The 19,000-nt window shown below is 38.7% G+C and overlaps 1 protein-coding gene across 7 annotated transcripts in view; it reads right to left on the bottom strand.

The window, feature by feature from the left end:
* Window positions 1-19,000, bottom strand: part of adcy7.L (adenylate cyclase 7 L homeolog) — a 155,422-nt gene that overhangs the window by 76,260 nt on the left and 60,162 nt on the right. For 5 of the 7 annotated variants that reach the window (XM_018257791.2, XM_018257789.2, XM_041590124.1 and 2 more), the window contains 2 exons: window positions 8,912-9,109; window positions 1,468-1,629 (listed from right to left, as the gene is read on the bottom strand). The exons of 1 other annotated variant lie outside the window; for it this stretch is intronic. In XM_018257791.2, the coding sequence (XP_018113280.1) occupies window positions 1,468-1,629; window positions 8,912-9,109 (360 nt within the window). The remainder of the gene's footprint in view (window positions 1-1,467; window positions 1,630-8,911; window positions 9,110-19,000) is intronic. One more of the 7 variants, XM_041590126.1, reaches the window with a different exon arrangement.

Raw genomic sequence — 19,000 nt, 5'->3', positions numbered from 1 at the left:
AGTTCAATTTGACTGGAAAGATAGTCATATGAAAAAGTTTGGGAAACCCTCTTAATTCTTTGGCGTTTTGTTTATTATTGGCTGATCCTTCAAAGTAGCAACTTCCTTTTAATATACAACATGCCTTATAGAAAGTAGTATTTCAGCAGTGACAAAGTTTATTGGATTAACAGAAAATATGCAATATGCATCATAACAAAATTAGACAGATGCATAAATGTATGAGATATTACATCAATTCTTAGTTGAGTCTCCTTTTGTAAATGTAACAGCCTAAGTTTTACCAGACCTGGGTTTTACAGCAACTGTGCCTGTGGCCTTCCATTTCCTGATTACATTCCTTACATTTTAAACCGATAGTTTAACCCTCTGAGATAGCTTTTTGATTCCTTCCCCCTAAACTAGGATACTGAACGATCTTTGTGTTCAGATCTTTTGAGAGTTGCTTTGAGGATCCCATGCTGTCACTCTTCAGAGGAGAGTCAAACAGAAGCACAACTTGCAATTGTCCAACTTATATACCATTTCTCATGATTGGACACACCTGCCTATAAAGTTCAATGCTTAACAAGCTAATCCAACCAATTTTAAAACCATGGCAACACAAAATTGTACTAGTTTTTAATGTTTTAACGTGCTCATGCCTAATTACCCCTCAAAAAGCTTTTCTACCACTGCCTAACCCAATCTAACAGGTTCATAGTTTTCAGGCTGAAAACTTGTTTTTGAATAACAGCACCACATTAGCAATTTGACAATCTTTCACATCATTCCAGATGCCAAAAAATCATGAAAAAATAAGTAAAGAGGCTTGGTAAGCATTTTTTACCCTGAGATCCATACCATTTAGTCCAAGGCCCTTGTTAACTTTCACATGCTGTAGTTACAGTTGAATTTCATCCAGAGTCTACGATCAATGCTTATATTATTAATACTGGGTCTATTAAATAGGAAACTTTAAAATACTGTTAAGTATGTTAACATTCACAAGGTGGGGAAAGGTATACTTAGGGTATATATAGGGAATACTTAATAAAACCATAATGCAAAGAGAACTATACCAGGTACAAATTGTTACATCTTTCCAGTGATCATTTTAAAGAAGAAGTACAGTAAAGGGTTCAGAGTAGCCATATGTTTGTCTACAGAGTCAGACTTTTTGTTTTTAATGTCTACTTAACACTTACATACATGCATCACATGGAATATACAGTGATAAGACCCATCCACTACATTAAAAAAAATTGCAAGGGTTTTCATCTGGGGCAACTGGTTGTCCCTGGAGATTTGACAACGTATCCTTAGGAAAGTAAATCTGTAAATTTATTGTAGATTTTGGGGATGAAAAGAGGTAAAGGTACCCTTTTTTCCATCATTCTTCCCACCCTTTGTAAACTGCCAAATTCCCACATGAAATCAACTCTTACAACTCTTCTAAAGGGGTGATTTGCATTCCTGCTAAATTACCTGAAAAGCGATTGCATCATTGGAACCAGAACACAGTACCACTGTGATACTTATGACAATGATGTGGGATATTCCTGATATTATGCTGATAATCACACAGGTTTGCATCCCCAGAGGCAGCATTGTGTACACAGAAAAGGTTATGAACAGGAAAAAGGGCACCTAATAAAAAAATAAAATAAAAATTGTAACATCATACATAACAACATGGAAACAAAGCTAACCATAAGTAAAGTCAAATGTAACTTTCTGTCTACAAGCAAGGACAAAATAAATAAACAGCATATGGAGAGTTTCGCTTTATAAACACAAAGCAAAGAAGCAAACAGCAGCTCATTATTCAGAGGTTTCTCTGTGGATTGCGGATTTGGTTTGATTGTCCTCACTGGGACCAGGAAGTAGAGTTTGAATGTAAAGGAAATACAGTCACCTTAATCCAAAAAAAATTAATTGAATACGTATCGTAAATTCCTTTTCCCTCAGTCCCGAAGGCAGCACTTACTACAGAGAGAGCTCCTCCTTAGGGTAGGAAAACACCACCTAGCATAATAAAAAACTCTTCCATTCCTCCCTATAAAGACCCCTTACACAGGACACCCTTTAGTGATTAATAAGCAATATACACCATGAATTCCAATATTTTTTAAAAAGGGAGGGATAATTGTGCTGCCTTCGGGACTGAGGGAAAAGGAATTTACGGTAAGTATTAAATTCATTTTTTCCCTCGCGTCCCTTGGCAGCACTTACTACAGAGGGTTAATAAGCAGTAGTAACAGGAGGGTTATTCATACACAGTACTTAAGACTGCTTTTGCGAAAGCCACTTCCCTGGGTGTACCCACGTTGAGCCTGTAATGGTCCAAGAAGGTTTTGAAGCTTGACCAGGACACTGTCCTACAAATTTGGTCCACAGAAACTCCTGCATTTTCTGCCCATGAAGCTGACACTGATCAGGTCGAATATGCACATAATCCCATAGAAACTGGCTTTTGCTGCGATATATATGCAATCGTAATAGTCTGTTTTATCCGTATGGATATTGATATCTTTGATGCTGTCTTGCCTTTTTTTTTTATATCTATATATGCTATAAACAGGTGATTTGAGATTCTAAATTGTTCTACCTTTTTTAGATATATTAAAATGCATCTCTTCACATCCAGTAAATTAAGTCTTATTTTTAGGATCAGGATAGAAATCAGGCAGGATAATTTCAAAATTGACATGAAAACTTGATACTTTAGGTTTAAACGATGAATCTGCTCTGAGAATAATTCGGTTTTGAAGAATGTGTAAGTAAGGTTTCCTGCAAGATAAGGCCTGTATTTCGCAGAGCAAATTGCTACCAAAAACACAGTTTTAATTGTAAGATGAAATAGTGATGCTTCCTCTAACGTAGTGCTGTCCAATTTATATGGTACAGAGGGCCGGAATTTTTCTAATCTACATGGTGGAGGGCCCAGTGTTTCAGTAATCATGGTCACTCAGTTGGGTGGATTCCCCCTTCTACACCTTCTCCCTCTTGCCAGCAAGTTATAGCTCCTTCTGTGTGGTGTGGCAGTGCGACGTGCATATACGCGTCAATGACGTCACTGATGTGGTTTGGTGGCAGAGAGAGGCAGAAAGATGGCGGCCTGCTTGGGGTGGCTCGCACTTGCTGCTCTCAGCCTTGCACAGTTGCACTGAACTGAAGACATTCTTTCTGTTACTGTGAAAGTGTGAAGCTTCCTGCTGGCACAGCCAGGTACAGACTTGGGCCGGGGGCCATATGGTTACTGTTACTGCTGGGCTGGGCACTGGCACAGGTACATAAATACTTGGGGCAATATGATGTGATCAGATGTATTTTTGGCTGCTGCTGGCACAGGTAAAGATTGGGGGCAATATGATTGCGGCTGGAGGGTTGTATGATGGATGGCTGCTGAGCTTGCTGGTATAGGTATGGGAGGGCAGTAAAATGGATGGCTACTGGCACAGGTATGGAGGTGCAGTATAATGGATGGCTGCTGGGCTTGCTGGTACAGGTATGGGGGGGCAGTATGATGGATGGCGGATGGGCTTGCTGGTACAGGTACAAGGGGCAGTAATATAAATTAAAAAAAGTGTTGTACACTTTCTTGCTTTCTTTATTTAAAAATCATCATGGTAAGGAGGTAAATGGTAATGCAGGAAAGGGGGGCGCTGATTGAAGCTCTTGCCTAGGGCGCAAAACTACGTTGGCACGGAACCAGCAGGGATGTGAAAAAAATTGTCATATTAAAAAAATACCCTTAAATCCATATACCTCCTTATCCCTTGTGGATAACACAGCACTCCCCCCCCCCTCCCCCAGCACATGATTAAACACCATAGGGGCCCCTACCAATAATTTTAAATGCTAACAAACCCCCAGAACAAATACCAGGCTTATGTTCCATTGGGATCATAGGTCAGGCAGAGTACGGCAAACACAGGGTGCAAAGAGCAGACAAAGTATGACACACACAGGGAGCATAGGGAAGACAGAACAGAGCAGGAGACAGGAAAATCAGGACCACTCTAATATGTACTACATAAAGTGACACAGTGCTGGTGTTCCATTAGCATTTTGTATAAAGTGTGAACAGGTGAACAATGTGGGCAGTTTCAGTCTGGGTCTCAGTTGTGAACAGTACAGGGTTTTAGGGGTGTGAACAATAGAGGTGTCACAAGTGTGAACAATTCAAGGGGATCACAGGTGTGAACAATACAGGGGATTAGTTTTAATTTGAGGTTTAAACAATGCAGGGGCCAGTTAATCTCTGTAGTGATACAATTTAAAGCTTTCACATGGTAAACAAACACAGCAGGTAGGTGGGGGGATCACAGAAGGGGGGTTGAGGGCCGCCAGTTGGACAGCCCTGCTCTAACGGTTCAAAGTGTAGCGTTCTGTAGCGTTTTAAGGACCATATCCAAATCCCACACAGGATTTAAGGGTTTGCTTTTCGACCTCATATTGCTTTTACCAACCTTTTCACCAATGGTTGTTCCACCAATGCTGAATTTCTGAAAGCTCCTAGTGCAGCTATCTGTACTTGTTTGGGGCTAGGTTTTTCATGAACCCATCATTTAAAAAGTCTAGAATCATCGAAATGGGAGCTTTCACGGGAGATAATTGTTTTCCCATGCACCAATTCCAGCATAAAGTCCAGACTCTTTATAAATATTGTTAGTCACTACTTTCCTGCTACGTAGCAGTGTACTGATTACCGCTGTGGAATGCCTTGTAATGTTAGCGCAAACCTTTCCAGTCTGCATATCATATTATATCTGCACTCCATGGCTTTAACCATATCGTCCTTCTGGATGATGTTGTAAATGCCATAGACTTTGACAAAATATCTATTGAGGATAGAGCAGCCTCTGTGAGGAAATCAGACAACATAGGAAGGTCTGACAAAAGCCTGTCTCTTGGCACCCCTTTCTTCAACGCCTTTTACAGTTGCGTGATCAATACTTTTAATGATCTGGCTACTTAAGTTGCTGCCATGGCTGGTTTGAATCCTGCTGCTGTTGCTAGGAAATGCACTTTCGGCATTCCTGTCCATTGGATCTCTAAGACCTGCGCTGTCCTCAAGAGGAAGTGTCATTCTCTTTTAATCGTTTGTACCACTGGAGGATCCAATTTCGGTGCATTATCCCAAGCTTTGGAATTAGCCAAAAAGGAAATAGTTTAAATTCTTTTGAAGAACAAATTTCTAAATTAGACCATTGACTTTAATTGCTTCATCTACAGGAAAACACAATTTTTGTTTATTAATACAAAAGTTTGCTTGACTTTTTCGGTGGTTCAGAAGTATCTTCTAACACCATTATTTCTCTTAGGGTAAGAGCACACCTGGCGATTCGGGGAGATTTAGTGGCCTAGCTACTAATCGCCTCTTCTTTGGGGAGACTAATCTCACCCGGCTATAATGAAAAGTCGTCTGCGGCATGGCACACGTGGCACTTTGTATTCCGAAGTCGCCTAACAAGGAAACTTCGGGCAACTTCAAAATACGAAGCGCCGCATGTGCCATGCCGCAGTCGACTTTTCATTATAGCCAGCACAACACAGGGGGAAGCTGTTCTGGGAGATTAGTCGCCAGGTGACTAAATCTCCCCGAATCGCCAGGTGTGCCCTTATATAGAATCTATATTCTCCATGGGAAAAAAAATCCTTCAAATCAGAGTATTCTGACTCAGAATCAGATATTTCCTTAGAGATGTCCTTCTTATCTTTAAGTGATTCAATTGGGGAATCTCTATTTTTGGCCTTCTCCTTTGCATTGCTTTTAATTTCCCCATTCTCCGGTGCAGTATCAGCCATACTGAAAGACACAAGCAGAACCAGACCTTAGAACTATTCACGTTCCCTTAATAAAACATTGAATCTCACACATATGTCAACTGGCTTACTAGTGTTGCGAGTGTGCAGCGTTTTGGGACCTGGACAGGGGCGCATACACCCAGGAGTGGTAGCCTGCCTCCATGATGAATGCAGTAAAATAGATGCCACAAAACCCGGTAGTTCCTTGCGTCACCGTCACTTCCGCTACGCTTACACACACCTCGCCTCTGGCGCCCCATGATCGTTATGCACACAGGCAAGGGACCAGTCATCTGAGGCCATCTGAAGGCCAGCTTTCCTTTCCCGGGGGCATAATCATCTGAAGAGCGTCCGGTTTATTTCATCCTCTTTTCACGGGGGCACAGTCATCACAGGCGTCTGATTTCTCCACATTATGACGGAGGCCAATCATCTGAAAGGCGTCCGTAAAATCCTTTTTAGTATCCATTTCTTCCCCCTTCTGCTGAATGATGTATCCCATCTGGTAGGAAAAAACACTAAAGGGTGTCCTGTGTACGGGGCCTTTATAGAGAGGAATGGGAGGAGTTTTTTTATTATCCTGGGCAGTATTTTCCTACCCTAAGGAGGAGCTCTCTCTGTAGTAAGTGTTGCCAAGGGACGTGAGGGAAACAGAAGTTACACCTCAGAGTTAAAGCTAGCAACTCCCTCTTTATGTTCAATTGAACTAGTGTGACTGCATTTTGGTAATGATCAGTTCAAGTGATTTTGAGTGCTTTGAGTTAACGGTTTATAAACAAATACATAACTTTAAAATTAATAAATAAAAATAGCATACTCCACTTCATACTTAAAGTGAATTAAAAGGTGAACCATCCCTTTAGTTTAAAACAGCCAACACCTTTAGCTTTTTTTCTACTACTTTCTGAAGTTTGGCATGAAATGCAAAATCTCACATATCAGTGCCAAAATCCACTTTTTCTGTCTGCACCCAATGCACTTGATCACTTGATCACGGGAGGACTTTTAGGCTGATGCCTTGTCTGGCCATAGCCTAATAGTCACAGCTTCAGTTGAGGTAAATGAAATGCAACAATAAATCATAGGCAAAACATCTGGCATGTTTCAAAATACACCTCTGGGACTAATCCCTTTTTTCACTGTGGTCCCCTCTCACAAGGGAGAGCTACTTCCAACTATCAATCCTCCAGTGAAGAACAAGTCTGATCTCTCTAGTTACTTCTGTCTAACTCACACCCAGAGCAATGTCAGAGCTACTCCTGTTGTTGTCCCTCAGGGAGTCCCTGTTCCTTGACAGGATTGTCCAAGCCCAGACTTGCAATCTGTGGGTTCTGTCAAATGCCAGAGGGGCTGCTGCCAGTTGCCATATCCATTCACTATTTAATGGGCTGGTGGGGGGGGGGCACTCTATGTGGGCTGTTTGGGCCTCTGTGTACCTGAAATACCAGGGCCAATTTTGATTCTTAGTCCAGACTGGGGGTTGTCCTATTAGAGAACACTCCTTACTGCAACCTGTTTGTCCTAGGTCTCCAGCTGCTGAACAGTGTGAATTTGCTAGGAAAAACCCCCATCTGAAGGCTTTTTTTATTTGCCTCAGACAAGAGAAAAAATTTTCTTCCCAACTATAACATAGCAACTTTGTGCAGGTACCTAAAATGTTTTTCATACAAATCCTAAAACTAGATAAGCAGCTAATTAAATTAAACACAGTCAAAACATTATAGTTAATTCACTTTTTAATGAGGAAATTGATCCAAAGTTACTTCTTTGTGCGTGGTAACTGTTTGTGAACCTCAAAGATTCTCATTTGAAAGTGACAAATAAACTATAATCAGGTGTGAGTGTAGGAGGCCCTGCAATATTTAGGGCTCATGCAGATGGGCATTTCTCCCTGCGTTCCCCTGTAGCCAGTTTTCCTGCATTCCACAGTAGGGAAGCACAGACTGTTCTTCCTTAAAGTGCTGCACTGACACAGGTACACCCAAGCACCGAACGCAGGTGAAGCGCATAATGTTCCAATTCAACACCACCGATAGCCTCCCTGGGAGTAGATGACCAACAAAGGTTACACCAAGAGCAAGGTGTGGAATATGCTGGGAGATCAAAGAATCTGAGGTTAACGTCTAAGAACTAAAGGCTTCTCTTGCACTGGCGAATGTCGGTGTTTATGAGTCTACCATCAAAAGAACAATAAATAACATTGGCTGCACAGGTTGAAGAGTTGTGAGGAGAAAGCAACCTCTAACAAATGAACCATTCCTGCCTGTCTACAGTTTGCTAAAGACAATGTGGATAATTCAGAAGGCTACTGAAGTATGTTCTGTAGACGGATGAGACCAACAAGGATTTTTTTAATTCATTCAGCATAATAACCTTATCCCATCCTTATCCCACCTGCGAAAATAGTAAAAGAGTTTGGGCCTGCTGAAGGCCTCCGTACCAGTACAGCTTGCCATCATGTATGAAACTATGAATTCTGAATTATTCAAGTAAATTCTGCAGGAAAATGCTGTGGTTCTGTCTGTGAACTGAAACTCAAGAGATAGCGAGCCATGTGGGAAAGTTGACAAACAACCCTGAGTTCCTAAAGAGGAATGGGCTAAATTTATCCAAGCCCACATGCAGGACTGATACAGTTACTAGAAGTATTTGCAGTTATTGCTGCCTGAAGGTGGGCAACACCAATTACTAAACAACAAAGATTCACAAACTTTTGGCAAATGTGAATTTGTAACTTAGGATCCTTCTCCTCATTAAATAAATAAACAAGCATTATGTTTTTGACTGATTTTTTTAATTGGGTTCTAGTAATCTAGTTTTAGGACTTGCGTAAAATAAAGATCAAACTTTAGGTCATATTTATGCACAAATATTGAATATTCAAAAGAGTTCATAAACTCAGTACCACTGTAAATGGGATACTTTAAGCACAGAAGAATTAGAAAATAAAATATGGCCATCAACTAAAAGTTGCAGTAATAAATTCATAGAGCCAGACAAAATAATTCTGCACATTGTTTAATGTTATAAGAGTCCCTTAGTTTCAAGAGCAGAAAGTAAAAATGGATTATCATATAATTGACAATGCGCTTAATGGAGAATTATGAAACCCATTTACCTGATCCCAAGTGTGGACAACAGAAGAGTCAAATGTTAACACATATCCAATGGTCAGGAGACATATGTAGATCACAAGGGAAAACACACGCAGCCATTTTTGAACAAATGATTCTGTATACACCAAGATATATAGAGCACAGAATACTACCAGGGCAACAAATACTGTGATTATAAATGCTAGGTTCGTAGAAGGTTCCTGGAAAAGAAACACAAATTGACCATAAACATCACAACAAATCTATGGAAAAGGAGTTATACAAACAGAGGATGCTGATAATGACAAAAAAGTATAAAAGGTTATTGCTGAATTTTGTACACAGTTGTATTTTATAATAAATTTAATATTCTAATAACCTAACAAATTTACTTTTAGAGCCAAGGTAAAATCTTGAACCTGCACTGCCACACAAACAGGAAGTTACAACAATTGTACAGTACTAAAAATTGTCATGCAAAAGCTTAAAGGGGCTGTTCACCTTTAAGTTAACTCTTAGCATACTGTAGAGAGTGATATACTGAGACAATTTATAACTGGTTTTCATTTTTTATTTGCAATTTCTGGCTGCTGGGTTCCAAATTACCCTAGCAACCATGCACTGATTTTAAAAATACAAAAAAAATTTTTTTAAAAATACTAAAAAGAAGCAATAACAATAAATGTGTAACCTTACAGAGCATTCGTTTTATGTAGGGCTAGTGACCCCCATTTGAAAGTTTAAAAGAGTCAGATAACAAATAATTGAAAAACAATAAAAAAAATAAACAATTAAGACCAATTGAAAAGTTGCTTAGAAATGATCATTCTATAAGATATAAAAGTTACCTTAAAGATGAACCACCCTTTTAATGGGTAGGGCCAATATTTCAAGAGAATACCTTAGGTAAATGTCACAGGTGGCATGAAAAAAAAACACTAATCTGTTTCAATCTGCCCAGTGTTCAGTTAGCATCAACAAGCACTACATCTGCATAGATCAAATCTAAACAGCATTGCTGAACTTTAGCCAGCCCAAGGCTGTACGAACAGGAGGAGCCACAGGTTCACTATTAACAAGAATAAATCAACAGACATGCAAAACTACATTTCATGGGGGGGGGAAATGCATATACATATATAAACCTGTGTAAATTGCATAAGCCTTCAATACTTAATTATTAAAGGACATTAATTGGTGTTTTAATGTTCCATTAAAAAAAAATAAAAAAAAAATTTCTAATACCTATAGTTCCAAAAGTGAAGTGGTTAAACCATTAAACACAGTCTGTACATGGGTCAATGACGGAGTAAACCATCTCACTCAACACCCCCAGCTCAAGGGTAGTGTTGTCTGACTGATTCCAAGCACAGGCTAGCAGAATGTTTACTTGATAAGATAACTTAGCTTAATTCTACAGAGATTTAAACAAAATTCCACCTATTTATAAGTACGGTTTACATTCATTTTTCTACCAATGTCTGTTAAAAAATAATAAAGGCAGACTGACACTGCATACTTTGTAATTTATACAATGGAAGCTATGTGACTAGTCCTCTCCCATCTGCCTGCTGTAAATGGAACACAAAGTTTCTCAGGACTTTTATTGCCACTACTAAGATGTTTACAACTTAACCAGTTGATGTAGGTTATTATAATTAATCATAATACATGCAAATAGCCCTTTGCCAACTTAGTGAGAATTTTTGAGAATGTCTTTTGGCATTAAAATCAGGACCAAAGTTATGCATATGCTGTGGGAATGCACCAGCTTGAATAACTATTGGCGTAAAGTGTTTGACAAAATTTCGGAGGCAGTAACAGAAATTGTAAATCCGACCCCAGAGATGGCTTTGTGAAATGTAGGAGAGAACTCCCATTACACCAAATTTCAACTCATTGCCATCCGGCAGAGTCTGTTTCAGGCACGTAGGTGTATAACTATGAGATGGAAGAACCAAGAGCCCCCTACACACCAGATTTGGCTAGAGCAAATGTCATTATACATTAAGAAGATGCAGTTTTTGTATATCAAAAGGGCGGTACCAGATAGATTTGAGGCAATATGGGGCTATTGGCCCTCCCGCTAAAGTAAAATAGCCCAGGTGGTTATAGTCTGGAATAAATGGTTGCATTGCCACTTGAGAAGTGAAGTTGAATAATATTCATATGATGCTTGTTTTTTTTTTTATTTGCTTGGTTTTCATTTTGGAATTTTTCTTTTCCTTTCATTTATTGTTTGTTCGACCTTGCATGGTATATTTGATTGTGATAATGTGATATGCCAAATGGAATTGTAAATGGAACTAATTATTGTTCCATACATAGACAATTGTATGTTATGTTCAATATACAATAAAGGTCATGATGTTAAAAAAAAAAAAATCAGGACCAAAGCGAAAACTGGTCTGTAGTGATGGGCGAATCTGACCAGTTTTGCTTCTCTGAAAATTTTTGAAATGGCAAAAAGTTGTTGAAATGCACTCAAGTCAACTAGCAACAAAATGTTTTGACACACAACAATTTTTTTCACCCATTGGAGTCTATGGGCATCAATTTTAACATTTGGCAAAACATTTTGCTCATTACTACTGGTCTGGCATAGGCCAAAATCTAATATGTCATATTAGGGTTAAACAATGTTATAGTCAGAATTGAGACAGTGGTAGGATCTGGAAGAAAAATAGTCAAGGTCAGGCAGGTTTGTGCCAATCTGTCTATTTGATTATAATAAGTTGCTCACCTAGAAACTCTGCAAGAAAAGAACTAGGTAACTGAACTGGAGTTTTTCTGAGGTAAGATCAAATCTTAGTTTAAACACTATAAAAAATGAAGAGCAGTTAAAAAGTTGTTAAAAATAGAACATACTAAGGGGCATATTAATTAAGGTTCGAATGGTAAACATCAAATGTGAGAATTATCACATTTGGCCACGAAAACAGTTGTAATTCGAATATTCGCCACCAAAAACATGACAAGTCAATGGTAGAGGTCCGTTGAAACATTTGAATATGTTAATTGCCTTCCTTGACATTCAAGTTGTTTTCAGAGAAAAAATTGATTAGATTTGATTAGAATTTACAGGTCGGGACTATTCGATCGAACACATTTGAGTTTTTTCATAAATAGCCTCCCAGTCAAGTTGTGAGTACATTCAAATTTATTAGAATAAAAACAATTACATACATTTTGATAATTAACCCCCTAAAAGTTAACTTAAAGGTGAACCACTTAAACATGCATCGTTAAATTGTTACCGGTATTGTTACAGGTTACAATTAAACTAGCAAGAGCTTGGTATTAGGCATTTCCCCGGTAAGCACCTAGTTGTATAGGGCTAAACATATCCTGGCCAAAACATCTCTCCAGTTTTTCACATCATGACCTCTGAGTGTTAACTATTAGAAGAAACACTTGAAATACATTTAAAAAAATACATTTAAAAAAAAAAATTCAACTTCTTTAATCAAGCCCTTCAAAATAACAAATCTTGCAAGTACAGGCCTCTCCCTACATTCAAAAGAAATTTCCTTAAACGCAGAAGCTGAGGTCACCATTTTCTTGTCATCTTGTGAGATCATTCTTTCCACTTCCATGGTTTAAACCTTATGGTTTTTTTTTCCTGACATTACCTGAAATGCTTAACAGTATTTAAAAATAATGCAATATGAATATTACCAGTCTGCAGACACTAAATAAATACATGAAAATAGTGATATAAATGCTTTTATGACTTATGTGTCTTACATGCTGTTCATATGTATACATTTCATAAGCATTTTTTAGTGCACAACTAAACAATTCAGAGTAACACAATAACAGACTGGGAGGCTTCTATATAATACATACAGAATAAATCTGTCTGGGTGGAATAATAGACACCAGCTGCACTAACAAAAGTGGTCAAATATTTACTCAGAACTACTCTAAGAGCTAGTTCTCAGAACTATACCTTTTACTTCTGCTGCTTCTTATGCTTACATCCACTCAGTGTTACTACACACACTTATCTCTGTATGCTATGACACTGCAATGACACTGCAATATGATAGAATTCATATGCTTCTTACCACACAGCGAATATCCTTATATTTTGTTTTAAACTTCCAGTGGTTCCCAGCGGAACCCCTAATATACCAATCACAGTTACCTGTTTCTTCAATAAGTATGAATAAATGCCATTTTCTATGCAGGAATCCAGCTGTTTAACAGTTCTTTTCTTTCTGCATCATTTGAAATCCTGGTAGGGAAGGAGGGACTAAAAACTGATGTTACAAATTGTAACAACTTTTCCACAGCTTACAGACAGCACTACATAACCCACAATGCATTGCACTGTGATGCTGTGTTCCTTATTGAAATCACATGTGCAGGGAATTGTGGGGTTTGGAGGATGCAGACTGAGGACAGATGGCTCCTGATACAAAGTAACAGTAATCAGTCAGCTCAGCAAAGTAGTCGGACAGATCAGCAGGGGCGAGGCTTAGGGAACTGTTCTAAACCATTAAAAATGATGAAAAGTCTGCATATTTTTTTAATTAATGTATATTGCAAAGATGCTTGAAATGATGTTTACTTTTCAAAAAGCTTAAGTTATGTTTGTTTGAAGTTCCCCTTTAACATTATTTGTAAATGTAATTGCTACTGAAAATAGTATTTGCTCCCATTCTGTGGTCTGGTTCTTTCTTTTAAAATAATGCAAGTCAGTTTTCTTTCAGATCTATTAATCAGCTGGTTTGCTACATTGTTTCAGGATTTAAAACCAGCAGTACAGAGATTATACACATCCAGACATATACATTTAAATACTGCAGAATTAACAGCAAAAAGACAAGACCATAGTCACATTCTACTTCCCAATTCATGCAAGCACATTCAAAACAAATCCTCAGTCCACTGAAAAACCCTCTGTTTCCACAGATGCTGCTAACAAAATGAAAACTTGATTTATTTTTGTACATTATGAACAGCATCCTATATGAAGGGCAACTGCCTTGACCGTTATATAGAAATATTTGATATAATGTTTAAAACGTGGCTTACCTAAAACTTTATTTTTACAATCCTCCCTACTTGCTGGAGTGCTATTGGTATCACAATAGCAGTCTTCTATGTTGTAAACTAGCAACATAGTTTATCGTTTGTTTCTCTAGCGGTAATTCGCATGTTCACCACTGGAGAGGAAACATTGGACATTTTTTTACCCCACTGTAGCAGAGAATAATCGCATGCTGTCATTGCCTAGAAGGGGGCAAGGGGTCCCTCATGGTTCATTCAGGCCTGTGGTTTCCTGACAAGCTAGTACTCAATGTGAGCCAATATTTTGATAAAATATACAGGTATGGGATTAATTATTTGGAAACCTGTTATCCAGAAAGCATACAATTGCATAATAAAACAACAGTACCTATACTTGAACCAAACTAAGATATAATTAATCTTAATTGGAAGCAAAACTAGCCTATTGGGTTTATTAAATATTTACAGGATTTTCTAATAGATTTAAAAATCCAGATTAGGAAAGATCCCTTATCTGGAAAATCCAAAGTCGAACATTCTGGATAACAGGTCCGATACCTGTACAATCAGATTCAGAAAAGAGAGGTAAAAACAGATTGCCATGGAATAATTAAGCGAATATTCAAATTTTCATTCATCATAAATACTTATTTATCATACCTATTTTATTGTTAAAGAGGAACTCCACAAAAAAAAATAACTTAAGCTTTTTTAAAAGCAAACACAATTTGAGGCAACTTTTGCAGTATACATCAATTTAAAAATATGCAGGTTTTTCATGATTTTTCATGTTTTCTAACAGTTCACTAAGCCTAGCCCCCTACTCTTCTGCTGATCTTTCGGACTACTTTGCTGAGCTGGCTGACTTCTGTTACTTTGTATCAACAGCCAGCTGTCCTTAGCCTGCATCCTCCAAACCCCACAATTCCCTGCAAAAGTGATTTCAATAAGGAATGAGACATCACTATTCAATGCATTGTGGGTTATATAGTTCCTGAATGCTGACTGTAAGCTGTGGATAAGTTGTTACAATTTGTAACATTAGTGTAAATTTTAGTCCCTCCTTCCCTGCCAGGATTGCAAATGATGCAGAAAGAGAAGAACTATTAAACAGCAGGATTTCAGCATAGAAAATTGTATTTATTTATTCTTTTTGAATGAATCTGTGATTGATATATTAGTGGTTTTTGTGTTATATGGGCCTCTTTATCAAATTTTGGTTTGGAAGCCTGAGTTCCCATTTAAATAAGTCTTGAAATGTTGTCAATTTTAGAGATAATTTAATTTATTTTTAAACAGCACCTATAATTCTTACACAAGCCATTCCACGTCACCCACAATGGGTTTTTGAGCTGGCATACAGCTGACTCACACTACCATTCAGAACTGAAATGATAAGCGCTGATTCACTTCCTGAAGTGTGAAGCAACGGTCTTCATTTCTGCATAAGATTGTAGCAAATATTATGTACTGTTGCTAACATTTTGACCACAACATTCCATTTGACTTTCATGCCATATGGTTTTCATGTTCTAGCAAATATGTCCCTTAATACTCATGTCAAAACACTGAGTTACTTGGACTGCACCCTTCATTTGCCACCTAATGTGCCTACTTTTTCCCAGGGTTCAGGAAAAAATATATCTGTGCAATATTTGCAGAACTATAAAGTAACCAAGTATAAGAGGCAGCCATTAACTGTTTTTTGCAGTCGGTTGATGGCACTGGCAACAACAATTAGGGCGGTTAATCATGGGCGTTTGAAGCTGTGCTCCCCTGAGTTCCGGTTTTATGCGTTCAGCCGCAGGGGATCGCAGAAGTAGACACGCTGAATTCTTTTCAATGTGGCTGTACTCACACAGACGCATGTAAGCGCCGAAGGCAGGTTGGAATACAGCATGTTGCATTTTACCTGTGTTCGGCGCTTACATGCGTCTGTGTGAGTACAGCCACATTGAAAAGAATTCAGAGCGTCTACTCCTGCATTCCCCTGCAGCTGAACGCATAAAACCGGAACGCAGCTTCAAACGCCCGTGAGTAAGGGGGCCCTTACTGTATTTATTTTTTTAATATTTTGTTTGTACATTTATTTAAAATGATATACAAAGCAGTACATTTTACATCTATAAAAGTACTTGCAATCGCAGACTGCCTTTTTATACATTTGGTGTAAGACGCTAGGGAGAAAATCCCAGTAACTAAGCATAGAAAAAGTAAATATCATTATAACATTTTGTCTGTTAACCTATTGCATGTTTAGACTTGATTAATTTATCATTTTGTAGTACATTTGTATGCAGAATTATGAAGGTCTTATGGTCTTTTGTTTTTACTCGGCATATGTCTAGTACTTCAGAGATTAGGTAAAACTGCAACATTTGATATGGGTACAGCATACCAAAGTTGTATTTTTTTTTTATTATTGCATCAATGCATGGCCTGCACCAGTTTAACATTTACAACTATTTATATGCAAAATGTTTTGCTTGTTACACATTTGCATGGGAATATTACAGCTTTCTAAATGGTTTTACATGAGGTAGAGGTATGGGACCTGGGGATATCCAGATAAGGGGTCTTTCTCTTTTTCTTTTTTATATGTATATCTCCATAACTATGTTTAACTCTCCATATCTACTAAAAAAAAATATTTAAACATCAAATAAATCCCATATTGATTGCTTTGCCACAAATATGGATTCATGCAGCATAGTTACCATGAAGTACAAGGTACTGTTTTATTATTACTGGGAAAAGCAAAATAATTTTTAATTTTTTAATTATTTGATTAAAATGCACTCTATGGTAATTCTGAGCTCTTTGGAAAACGAGTATTTTGATGTAATCTGCATTCTGCATCTAACCTGCGTTTGGTAGTTCAAAGTATTGCTGTAGAACACATAAAAAAGCCACTGCAGTGAAACGAGTGAATGTTTATGTGTGAGAGCACTTATAGAGAGAGTTTTATCATTCACCTTGGTTAGAGCACAATCCTAGTTAACAATCAAATTCACACTACACACTTAGTTAACTTCATCATGAGCCACTTGCCTGCACAAATCCACGAAAATACAATGAAACATACAAACTCCTTGCAGGTAGTGCAGAGTTTAGAATCAAACTCAGGATTCTAGCAGTGCAGTGCAACAACATTAACCACTGAGCCACCTTGACACCCACTTGAACCAGGTACATTTAGGGTAGGGCTCTTACAGATGAGCGTTTGAAGCTGCACTCTCCTGCGTTCCGTTTTTATTGCGTTCAGCCGCAGGGGAGCGCAGGAGTAGACGCATTCAGTTTTTTTCAATGGGGCTCTACTCACACAGGCGCATGTAGGTGCCGAACGCAGGAAAAATGCAGCATGTTGCGTCTCAACCTGCGTTCGGCACCTACATGCGCCTGTGTGAGTACAGCTTCAAATGCTTGTCTGGAAGAGCCCTTAAACAAGTAGCAGATACAGAACACCTGTTCTGCATATAAGAAATTGGTTGATCAAGGTTTTCATTCAAGCAGCTGAAACAGGAGCTTTACTTAGGAGGGATTAGCGTTAAAAGCAACTTTTGATTTCCAGTTCATTATGAGCACAAAATAAAGCCTGCAGAAACAAGTACATAGAGAGAATCAGTAATAAATATACAAAAACTAGACCATGTCAAATATCACAACATATGTGTTAATTTTTACATATAATAACTTAGTTTAAAAAAAAAAAACACCTGTTGATTGAGTTCAAACTTTTATGTCTAGTGAAACCAGTCTAACTGCTAGATGATCTAATGGAGCAAGCGAGAGAATCGTCAGACAGGCTGGGTTGAGGCAGGCAGATAACAAGAATCGGCAGGCAGGCAAGGGTCAAACCGGGTAATCAAACAGAAGGGATCAGGCAGAAAGAGTAGTCGAAATGCAGGCAAGGGTCAGAGTTCGGATATCAGAATAGTCAGGAACAGGCAGGGATCAAAAACCAGGAATCACAGATAAAGTTTACAAGAACAAACAGCACAAGGCTTCAGGAACCACCAGAATAACAATTCTATCACGGGCAATGCAAAAAGTAAAACTGTAGCTTTAAATACATTTAGAATTTCGTGCCATTGCACGCTGACGTAATCACGCCAGCGCGCATGCGCCTATAAAATGCGGAAGTGCGCGCCGCGCGCACACTAGGAAGCCGGCACACAGAGAGAAGAGGAGCGGCGAAGCGGGCGTCCCCGCCGCACCACTAGACTACCAGGGACAGGTAATTTTATTACAAAATTAAACACTTAATAGCCCTATTAAATGCTAGCGTTCTCATCTGTGACTTCTGTTTCTGAAGCTCCATGCTGATCTTCCCTCTCTTGTCTTGAGTGTGTGACCATGGTAAGGACCATGATGAATCATCTTGCTGCGGCTCGGTCTTGCCTGTCACTCCTGAGACATCTATACAGCCTTCGCACCTGCTGGCCGCTTCCTGAGTGTGTGTCCACGGTAAGCTAAAGCTTACCACGGTCGCACACTCAAGAAGCCGCCAGCAAGTGCGAGGGCTGTATAGACGACGTGACAGGCAAAGCCACAAGACCGAGCCGCAGCAAACAGGATGAAGAGCCGCATGAGGCCTAACCCTGATCTAGAGGAAGGCATAAAAAAAAATCAGCAATTTGCCTTAGAGGGGGAAAAATTGATCCTTGATACCATTTATTAACGTTGTACAAATAGCTATTTCAGTAGTCCTGTTTTTTGCTCACTTGATAAAAAATATATAATTACTACTAAGCTATCTAATGTAACTGCCAGTGCAATGGATTCAATGATTGGTGTGGCTGAAACATAGCTGAGTAGGTCACATGACTGGGCAGTTAATATCAACAGCTATACTTTGTTTTGGAGGGACAGAGGCAACAGAAAAGGAGAAGGGGTATGTCTGTTTGTTAGGCAGGGTTTAAAAGTTTATATAACGGAGAATGTGATGTTAGAGAATGAGGGGCCTTAAGTCTTATGGGTGGAACTCTTCACTAATTGTGAAGAGTCCAGCAAATTAATTGTAGGAGTATGCTATAGACCCCCTAATGTAAGAGAGGAGGAAGAGGAGGCTAAACTCCTGATGCAAATAGAAA

This window comes from Xenopus laevis, chromosome 4L, assembly GCF_017654675.1.
Source record: "Xenopus laevis strain J_2021 chromosome 4L, Xenopus_laevis_v10.1, whole genome shotgun sequence".
Lineage (NCBI taxonomy): Eukaryota > Metazoa > Chordata > Amphibia > Anura > Pipidae > Xenopus > Xenopus laevis.
The sequence above is the reverse complement of the archived record's forward strand: the minus strand, read 5'-3'. Positions and strand labels throughout refer to the sequence as shown.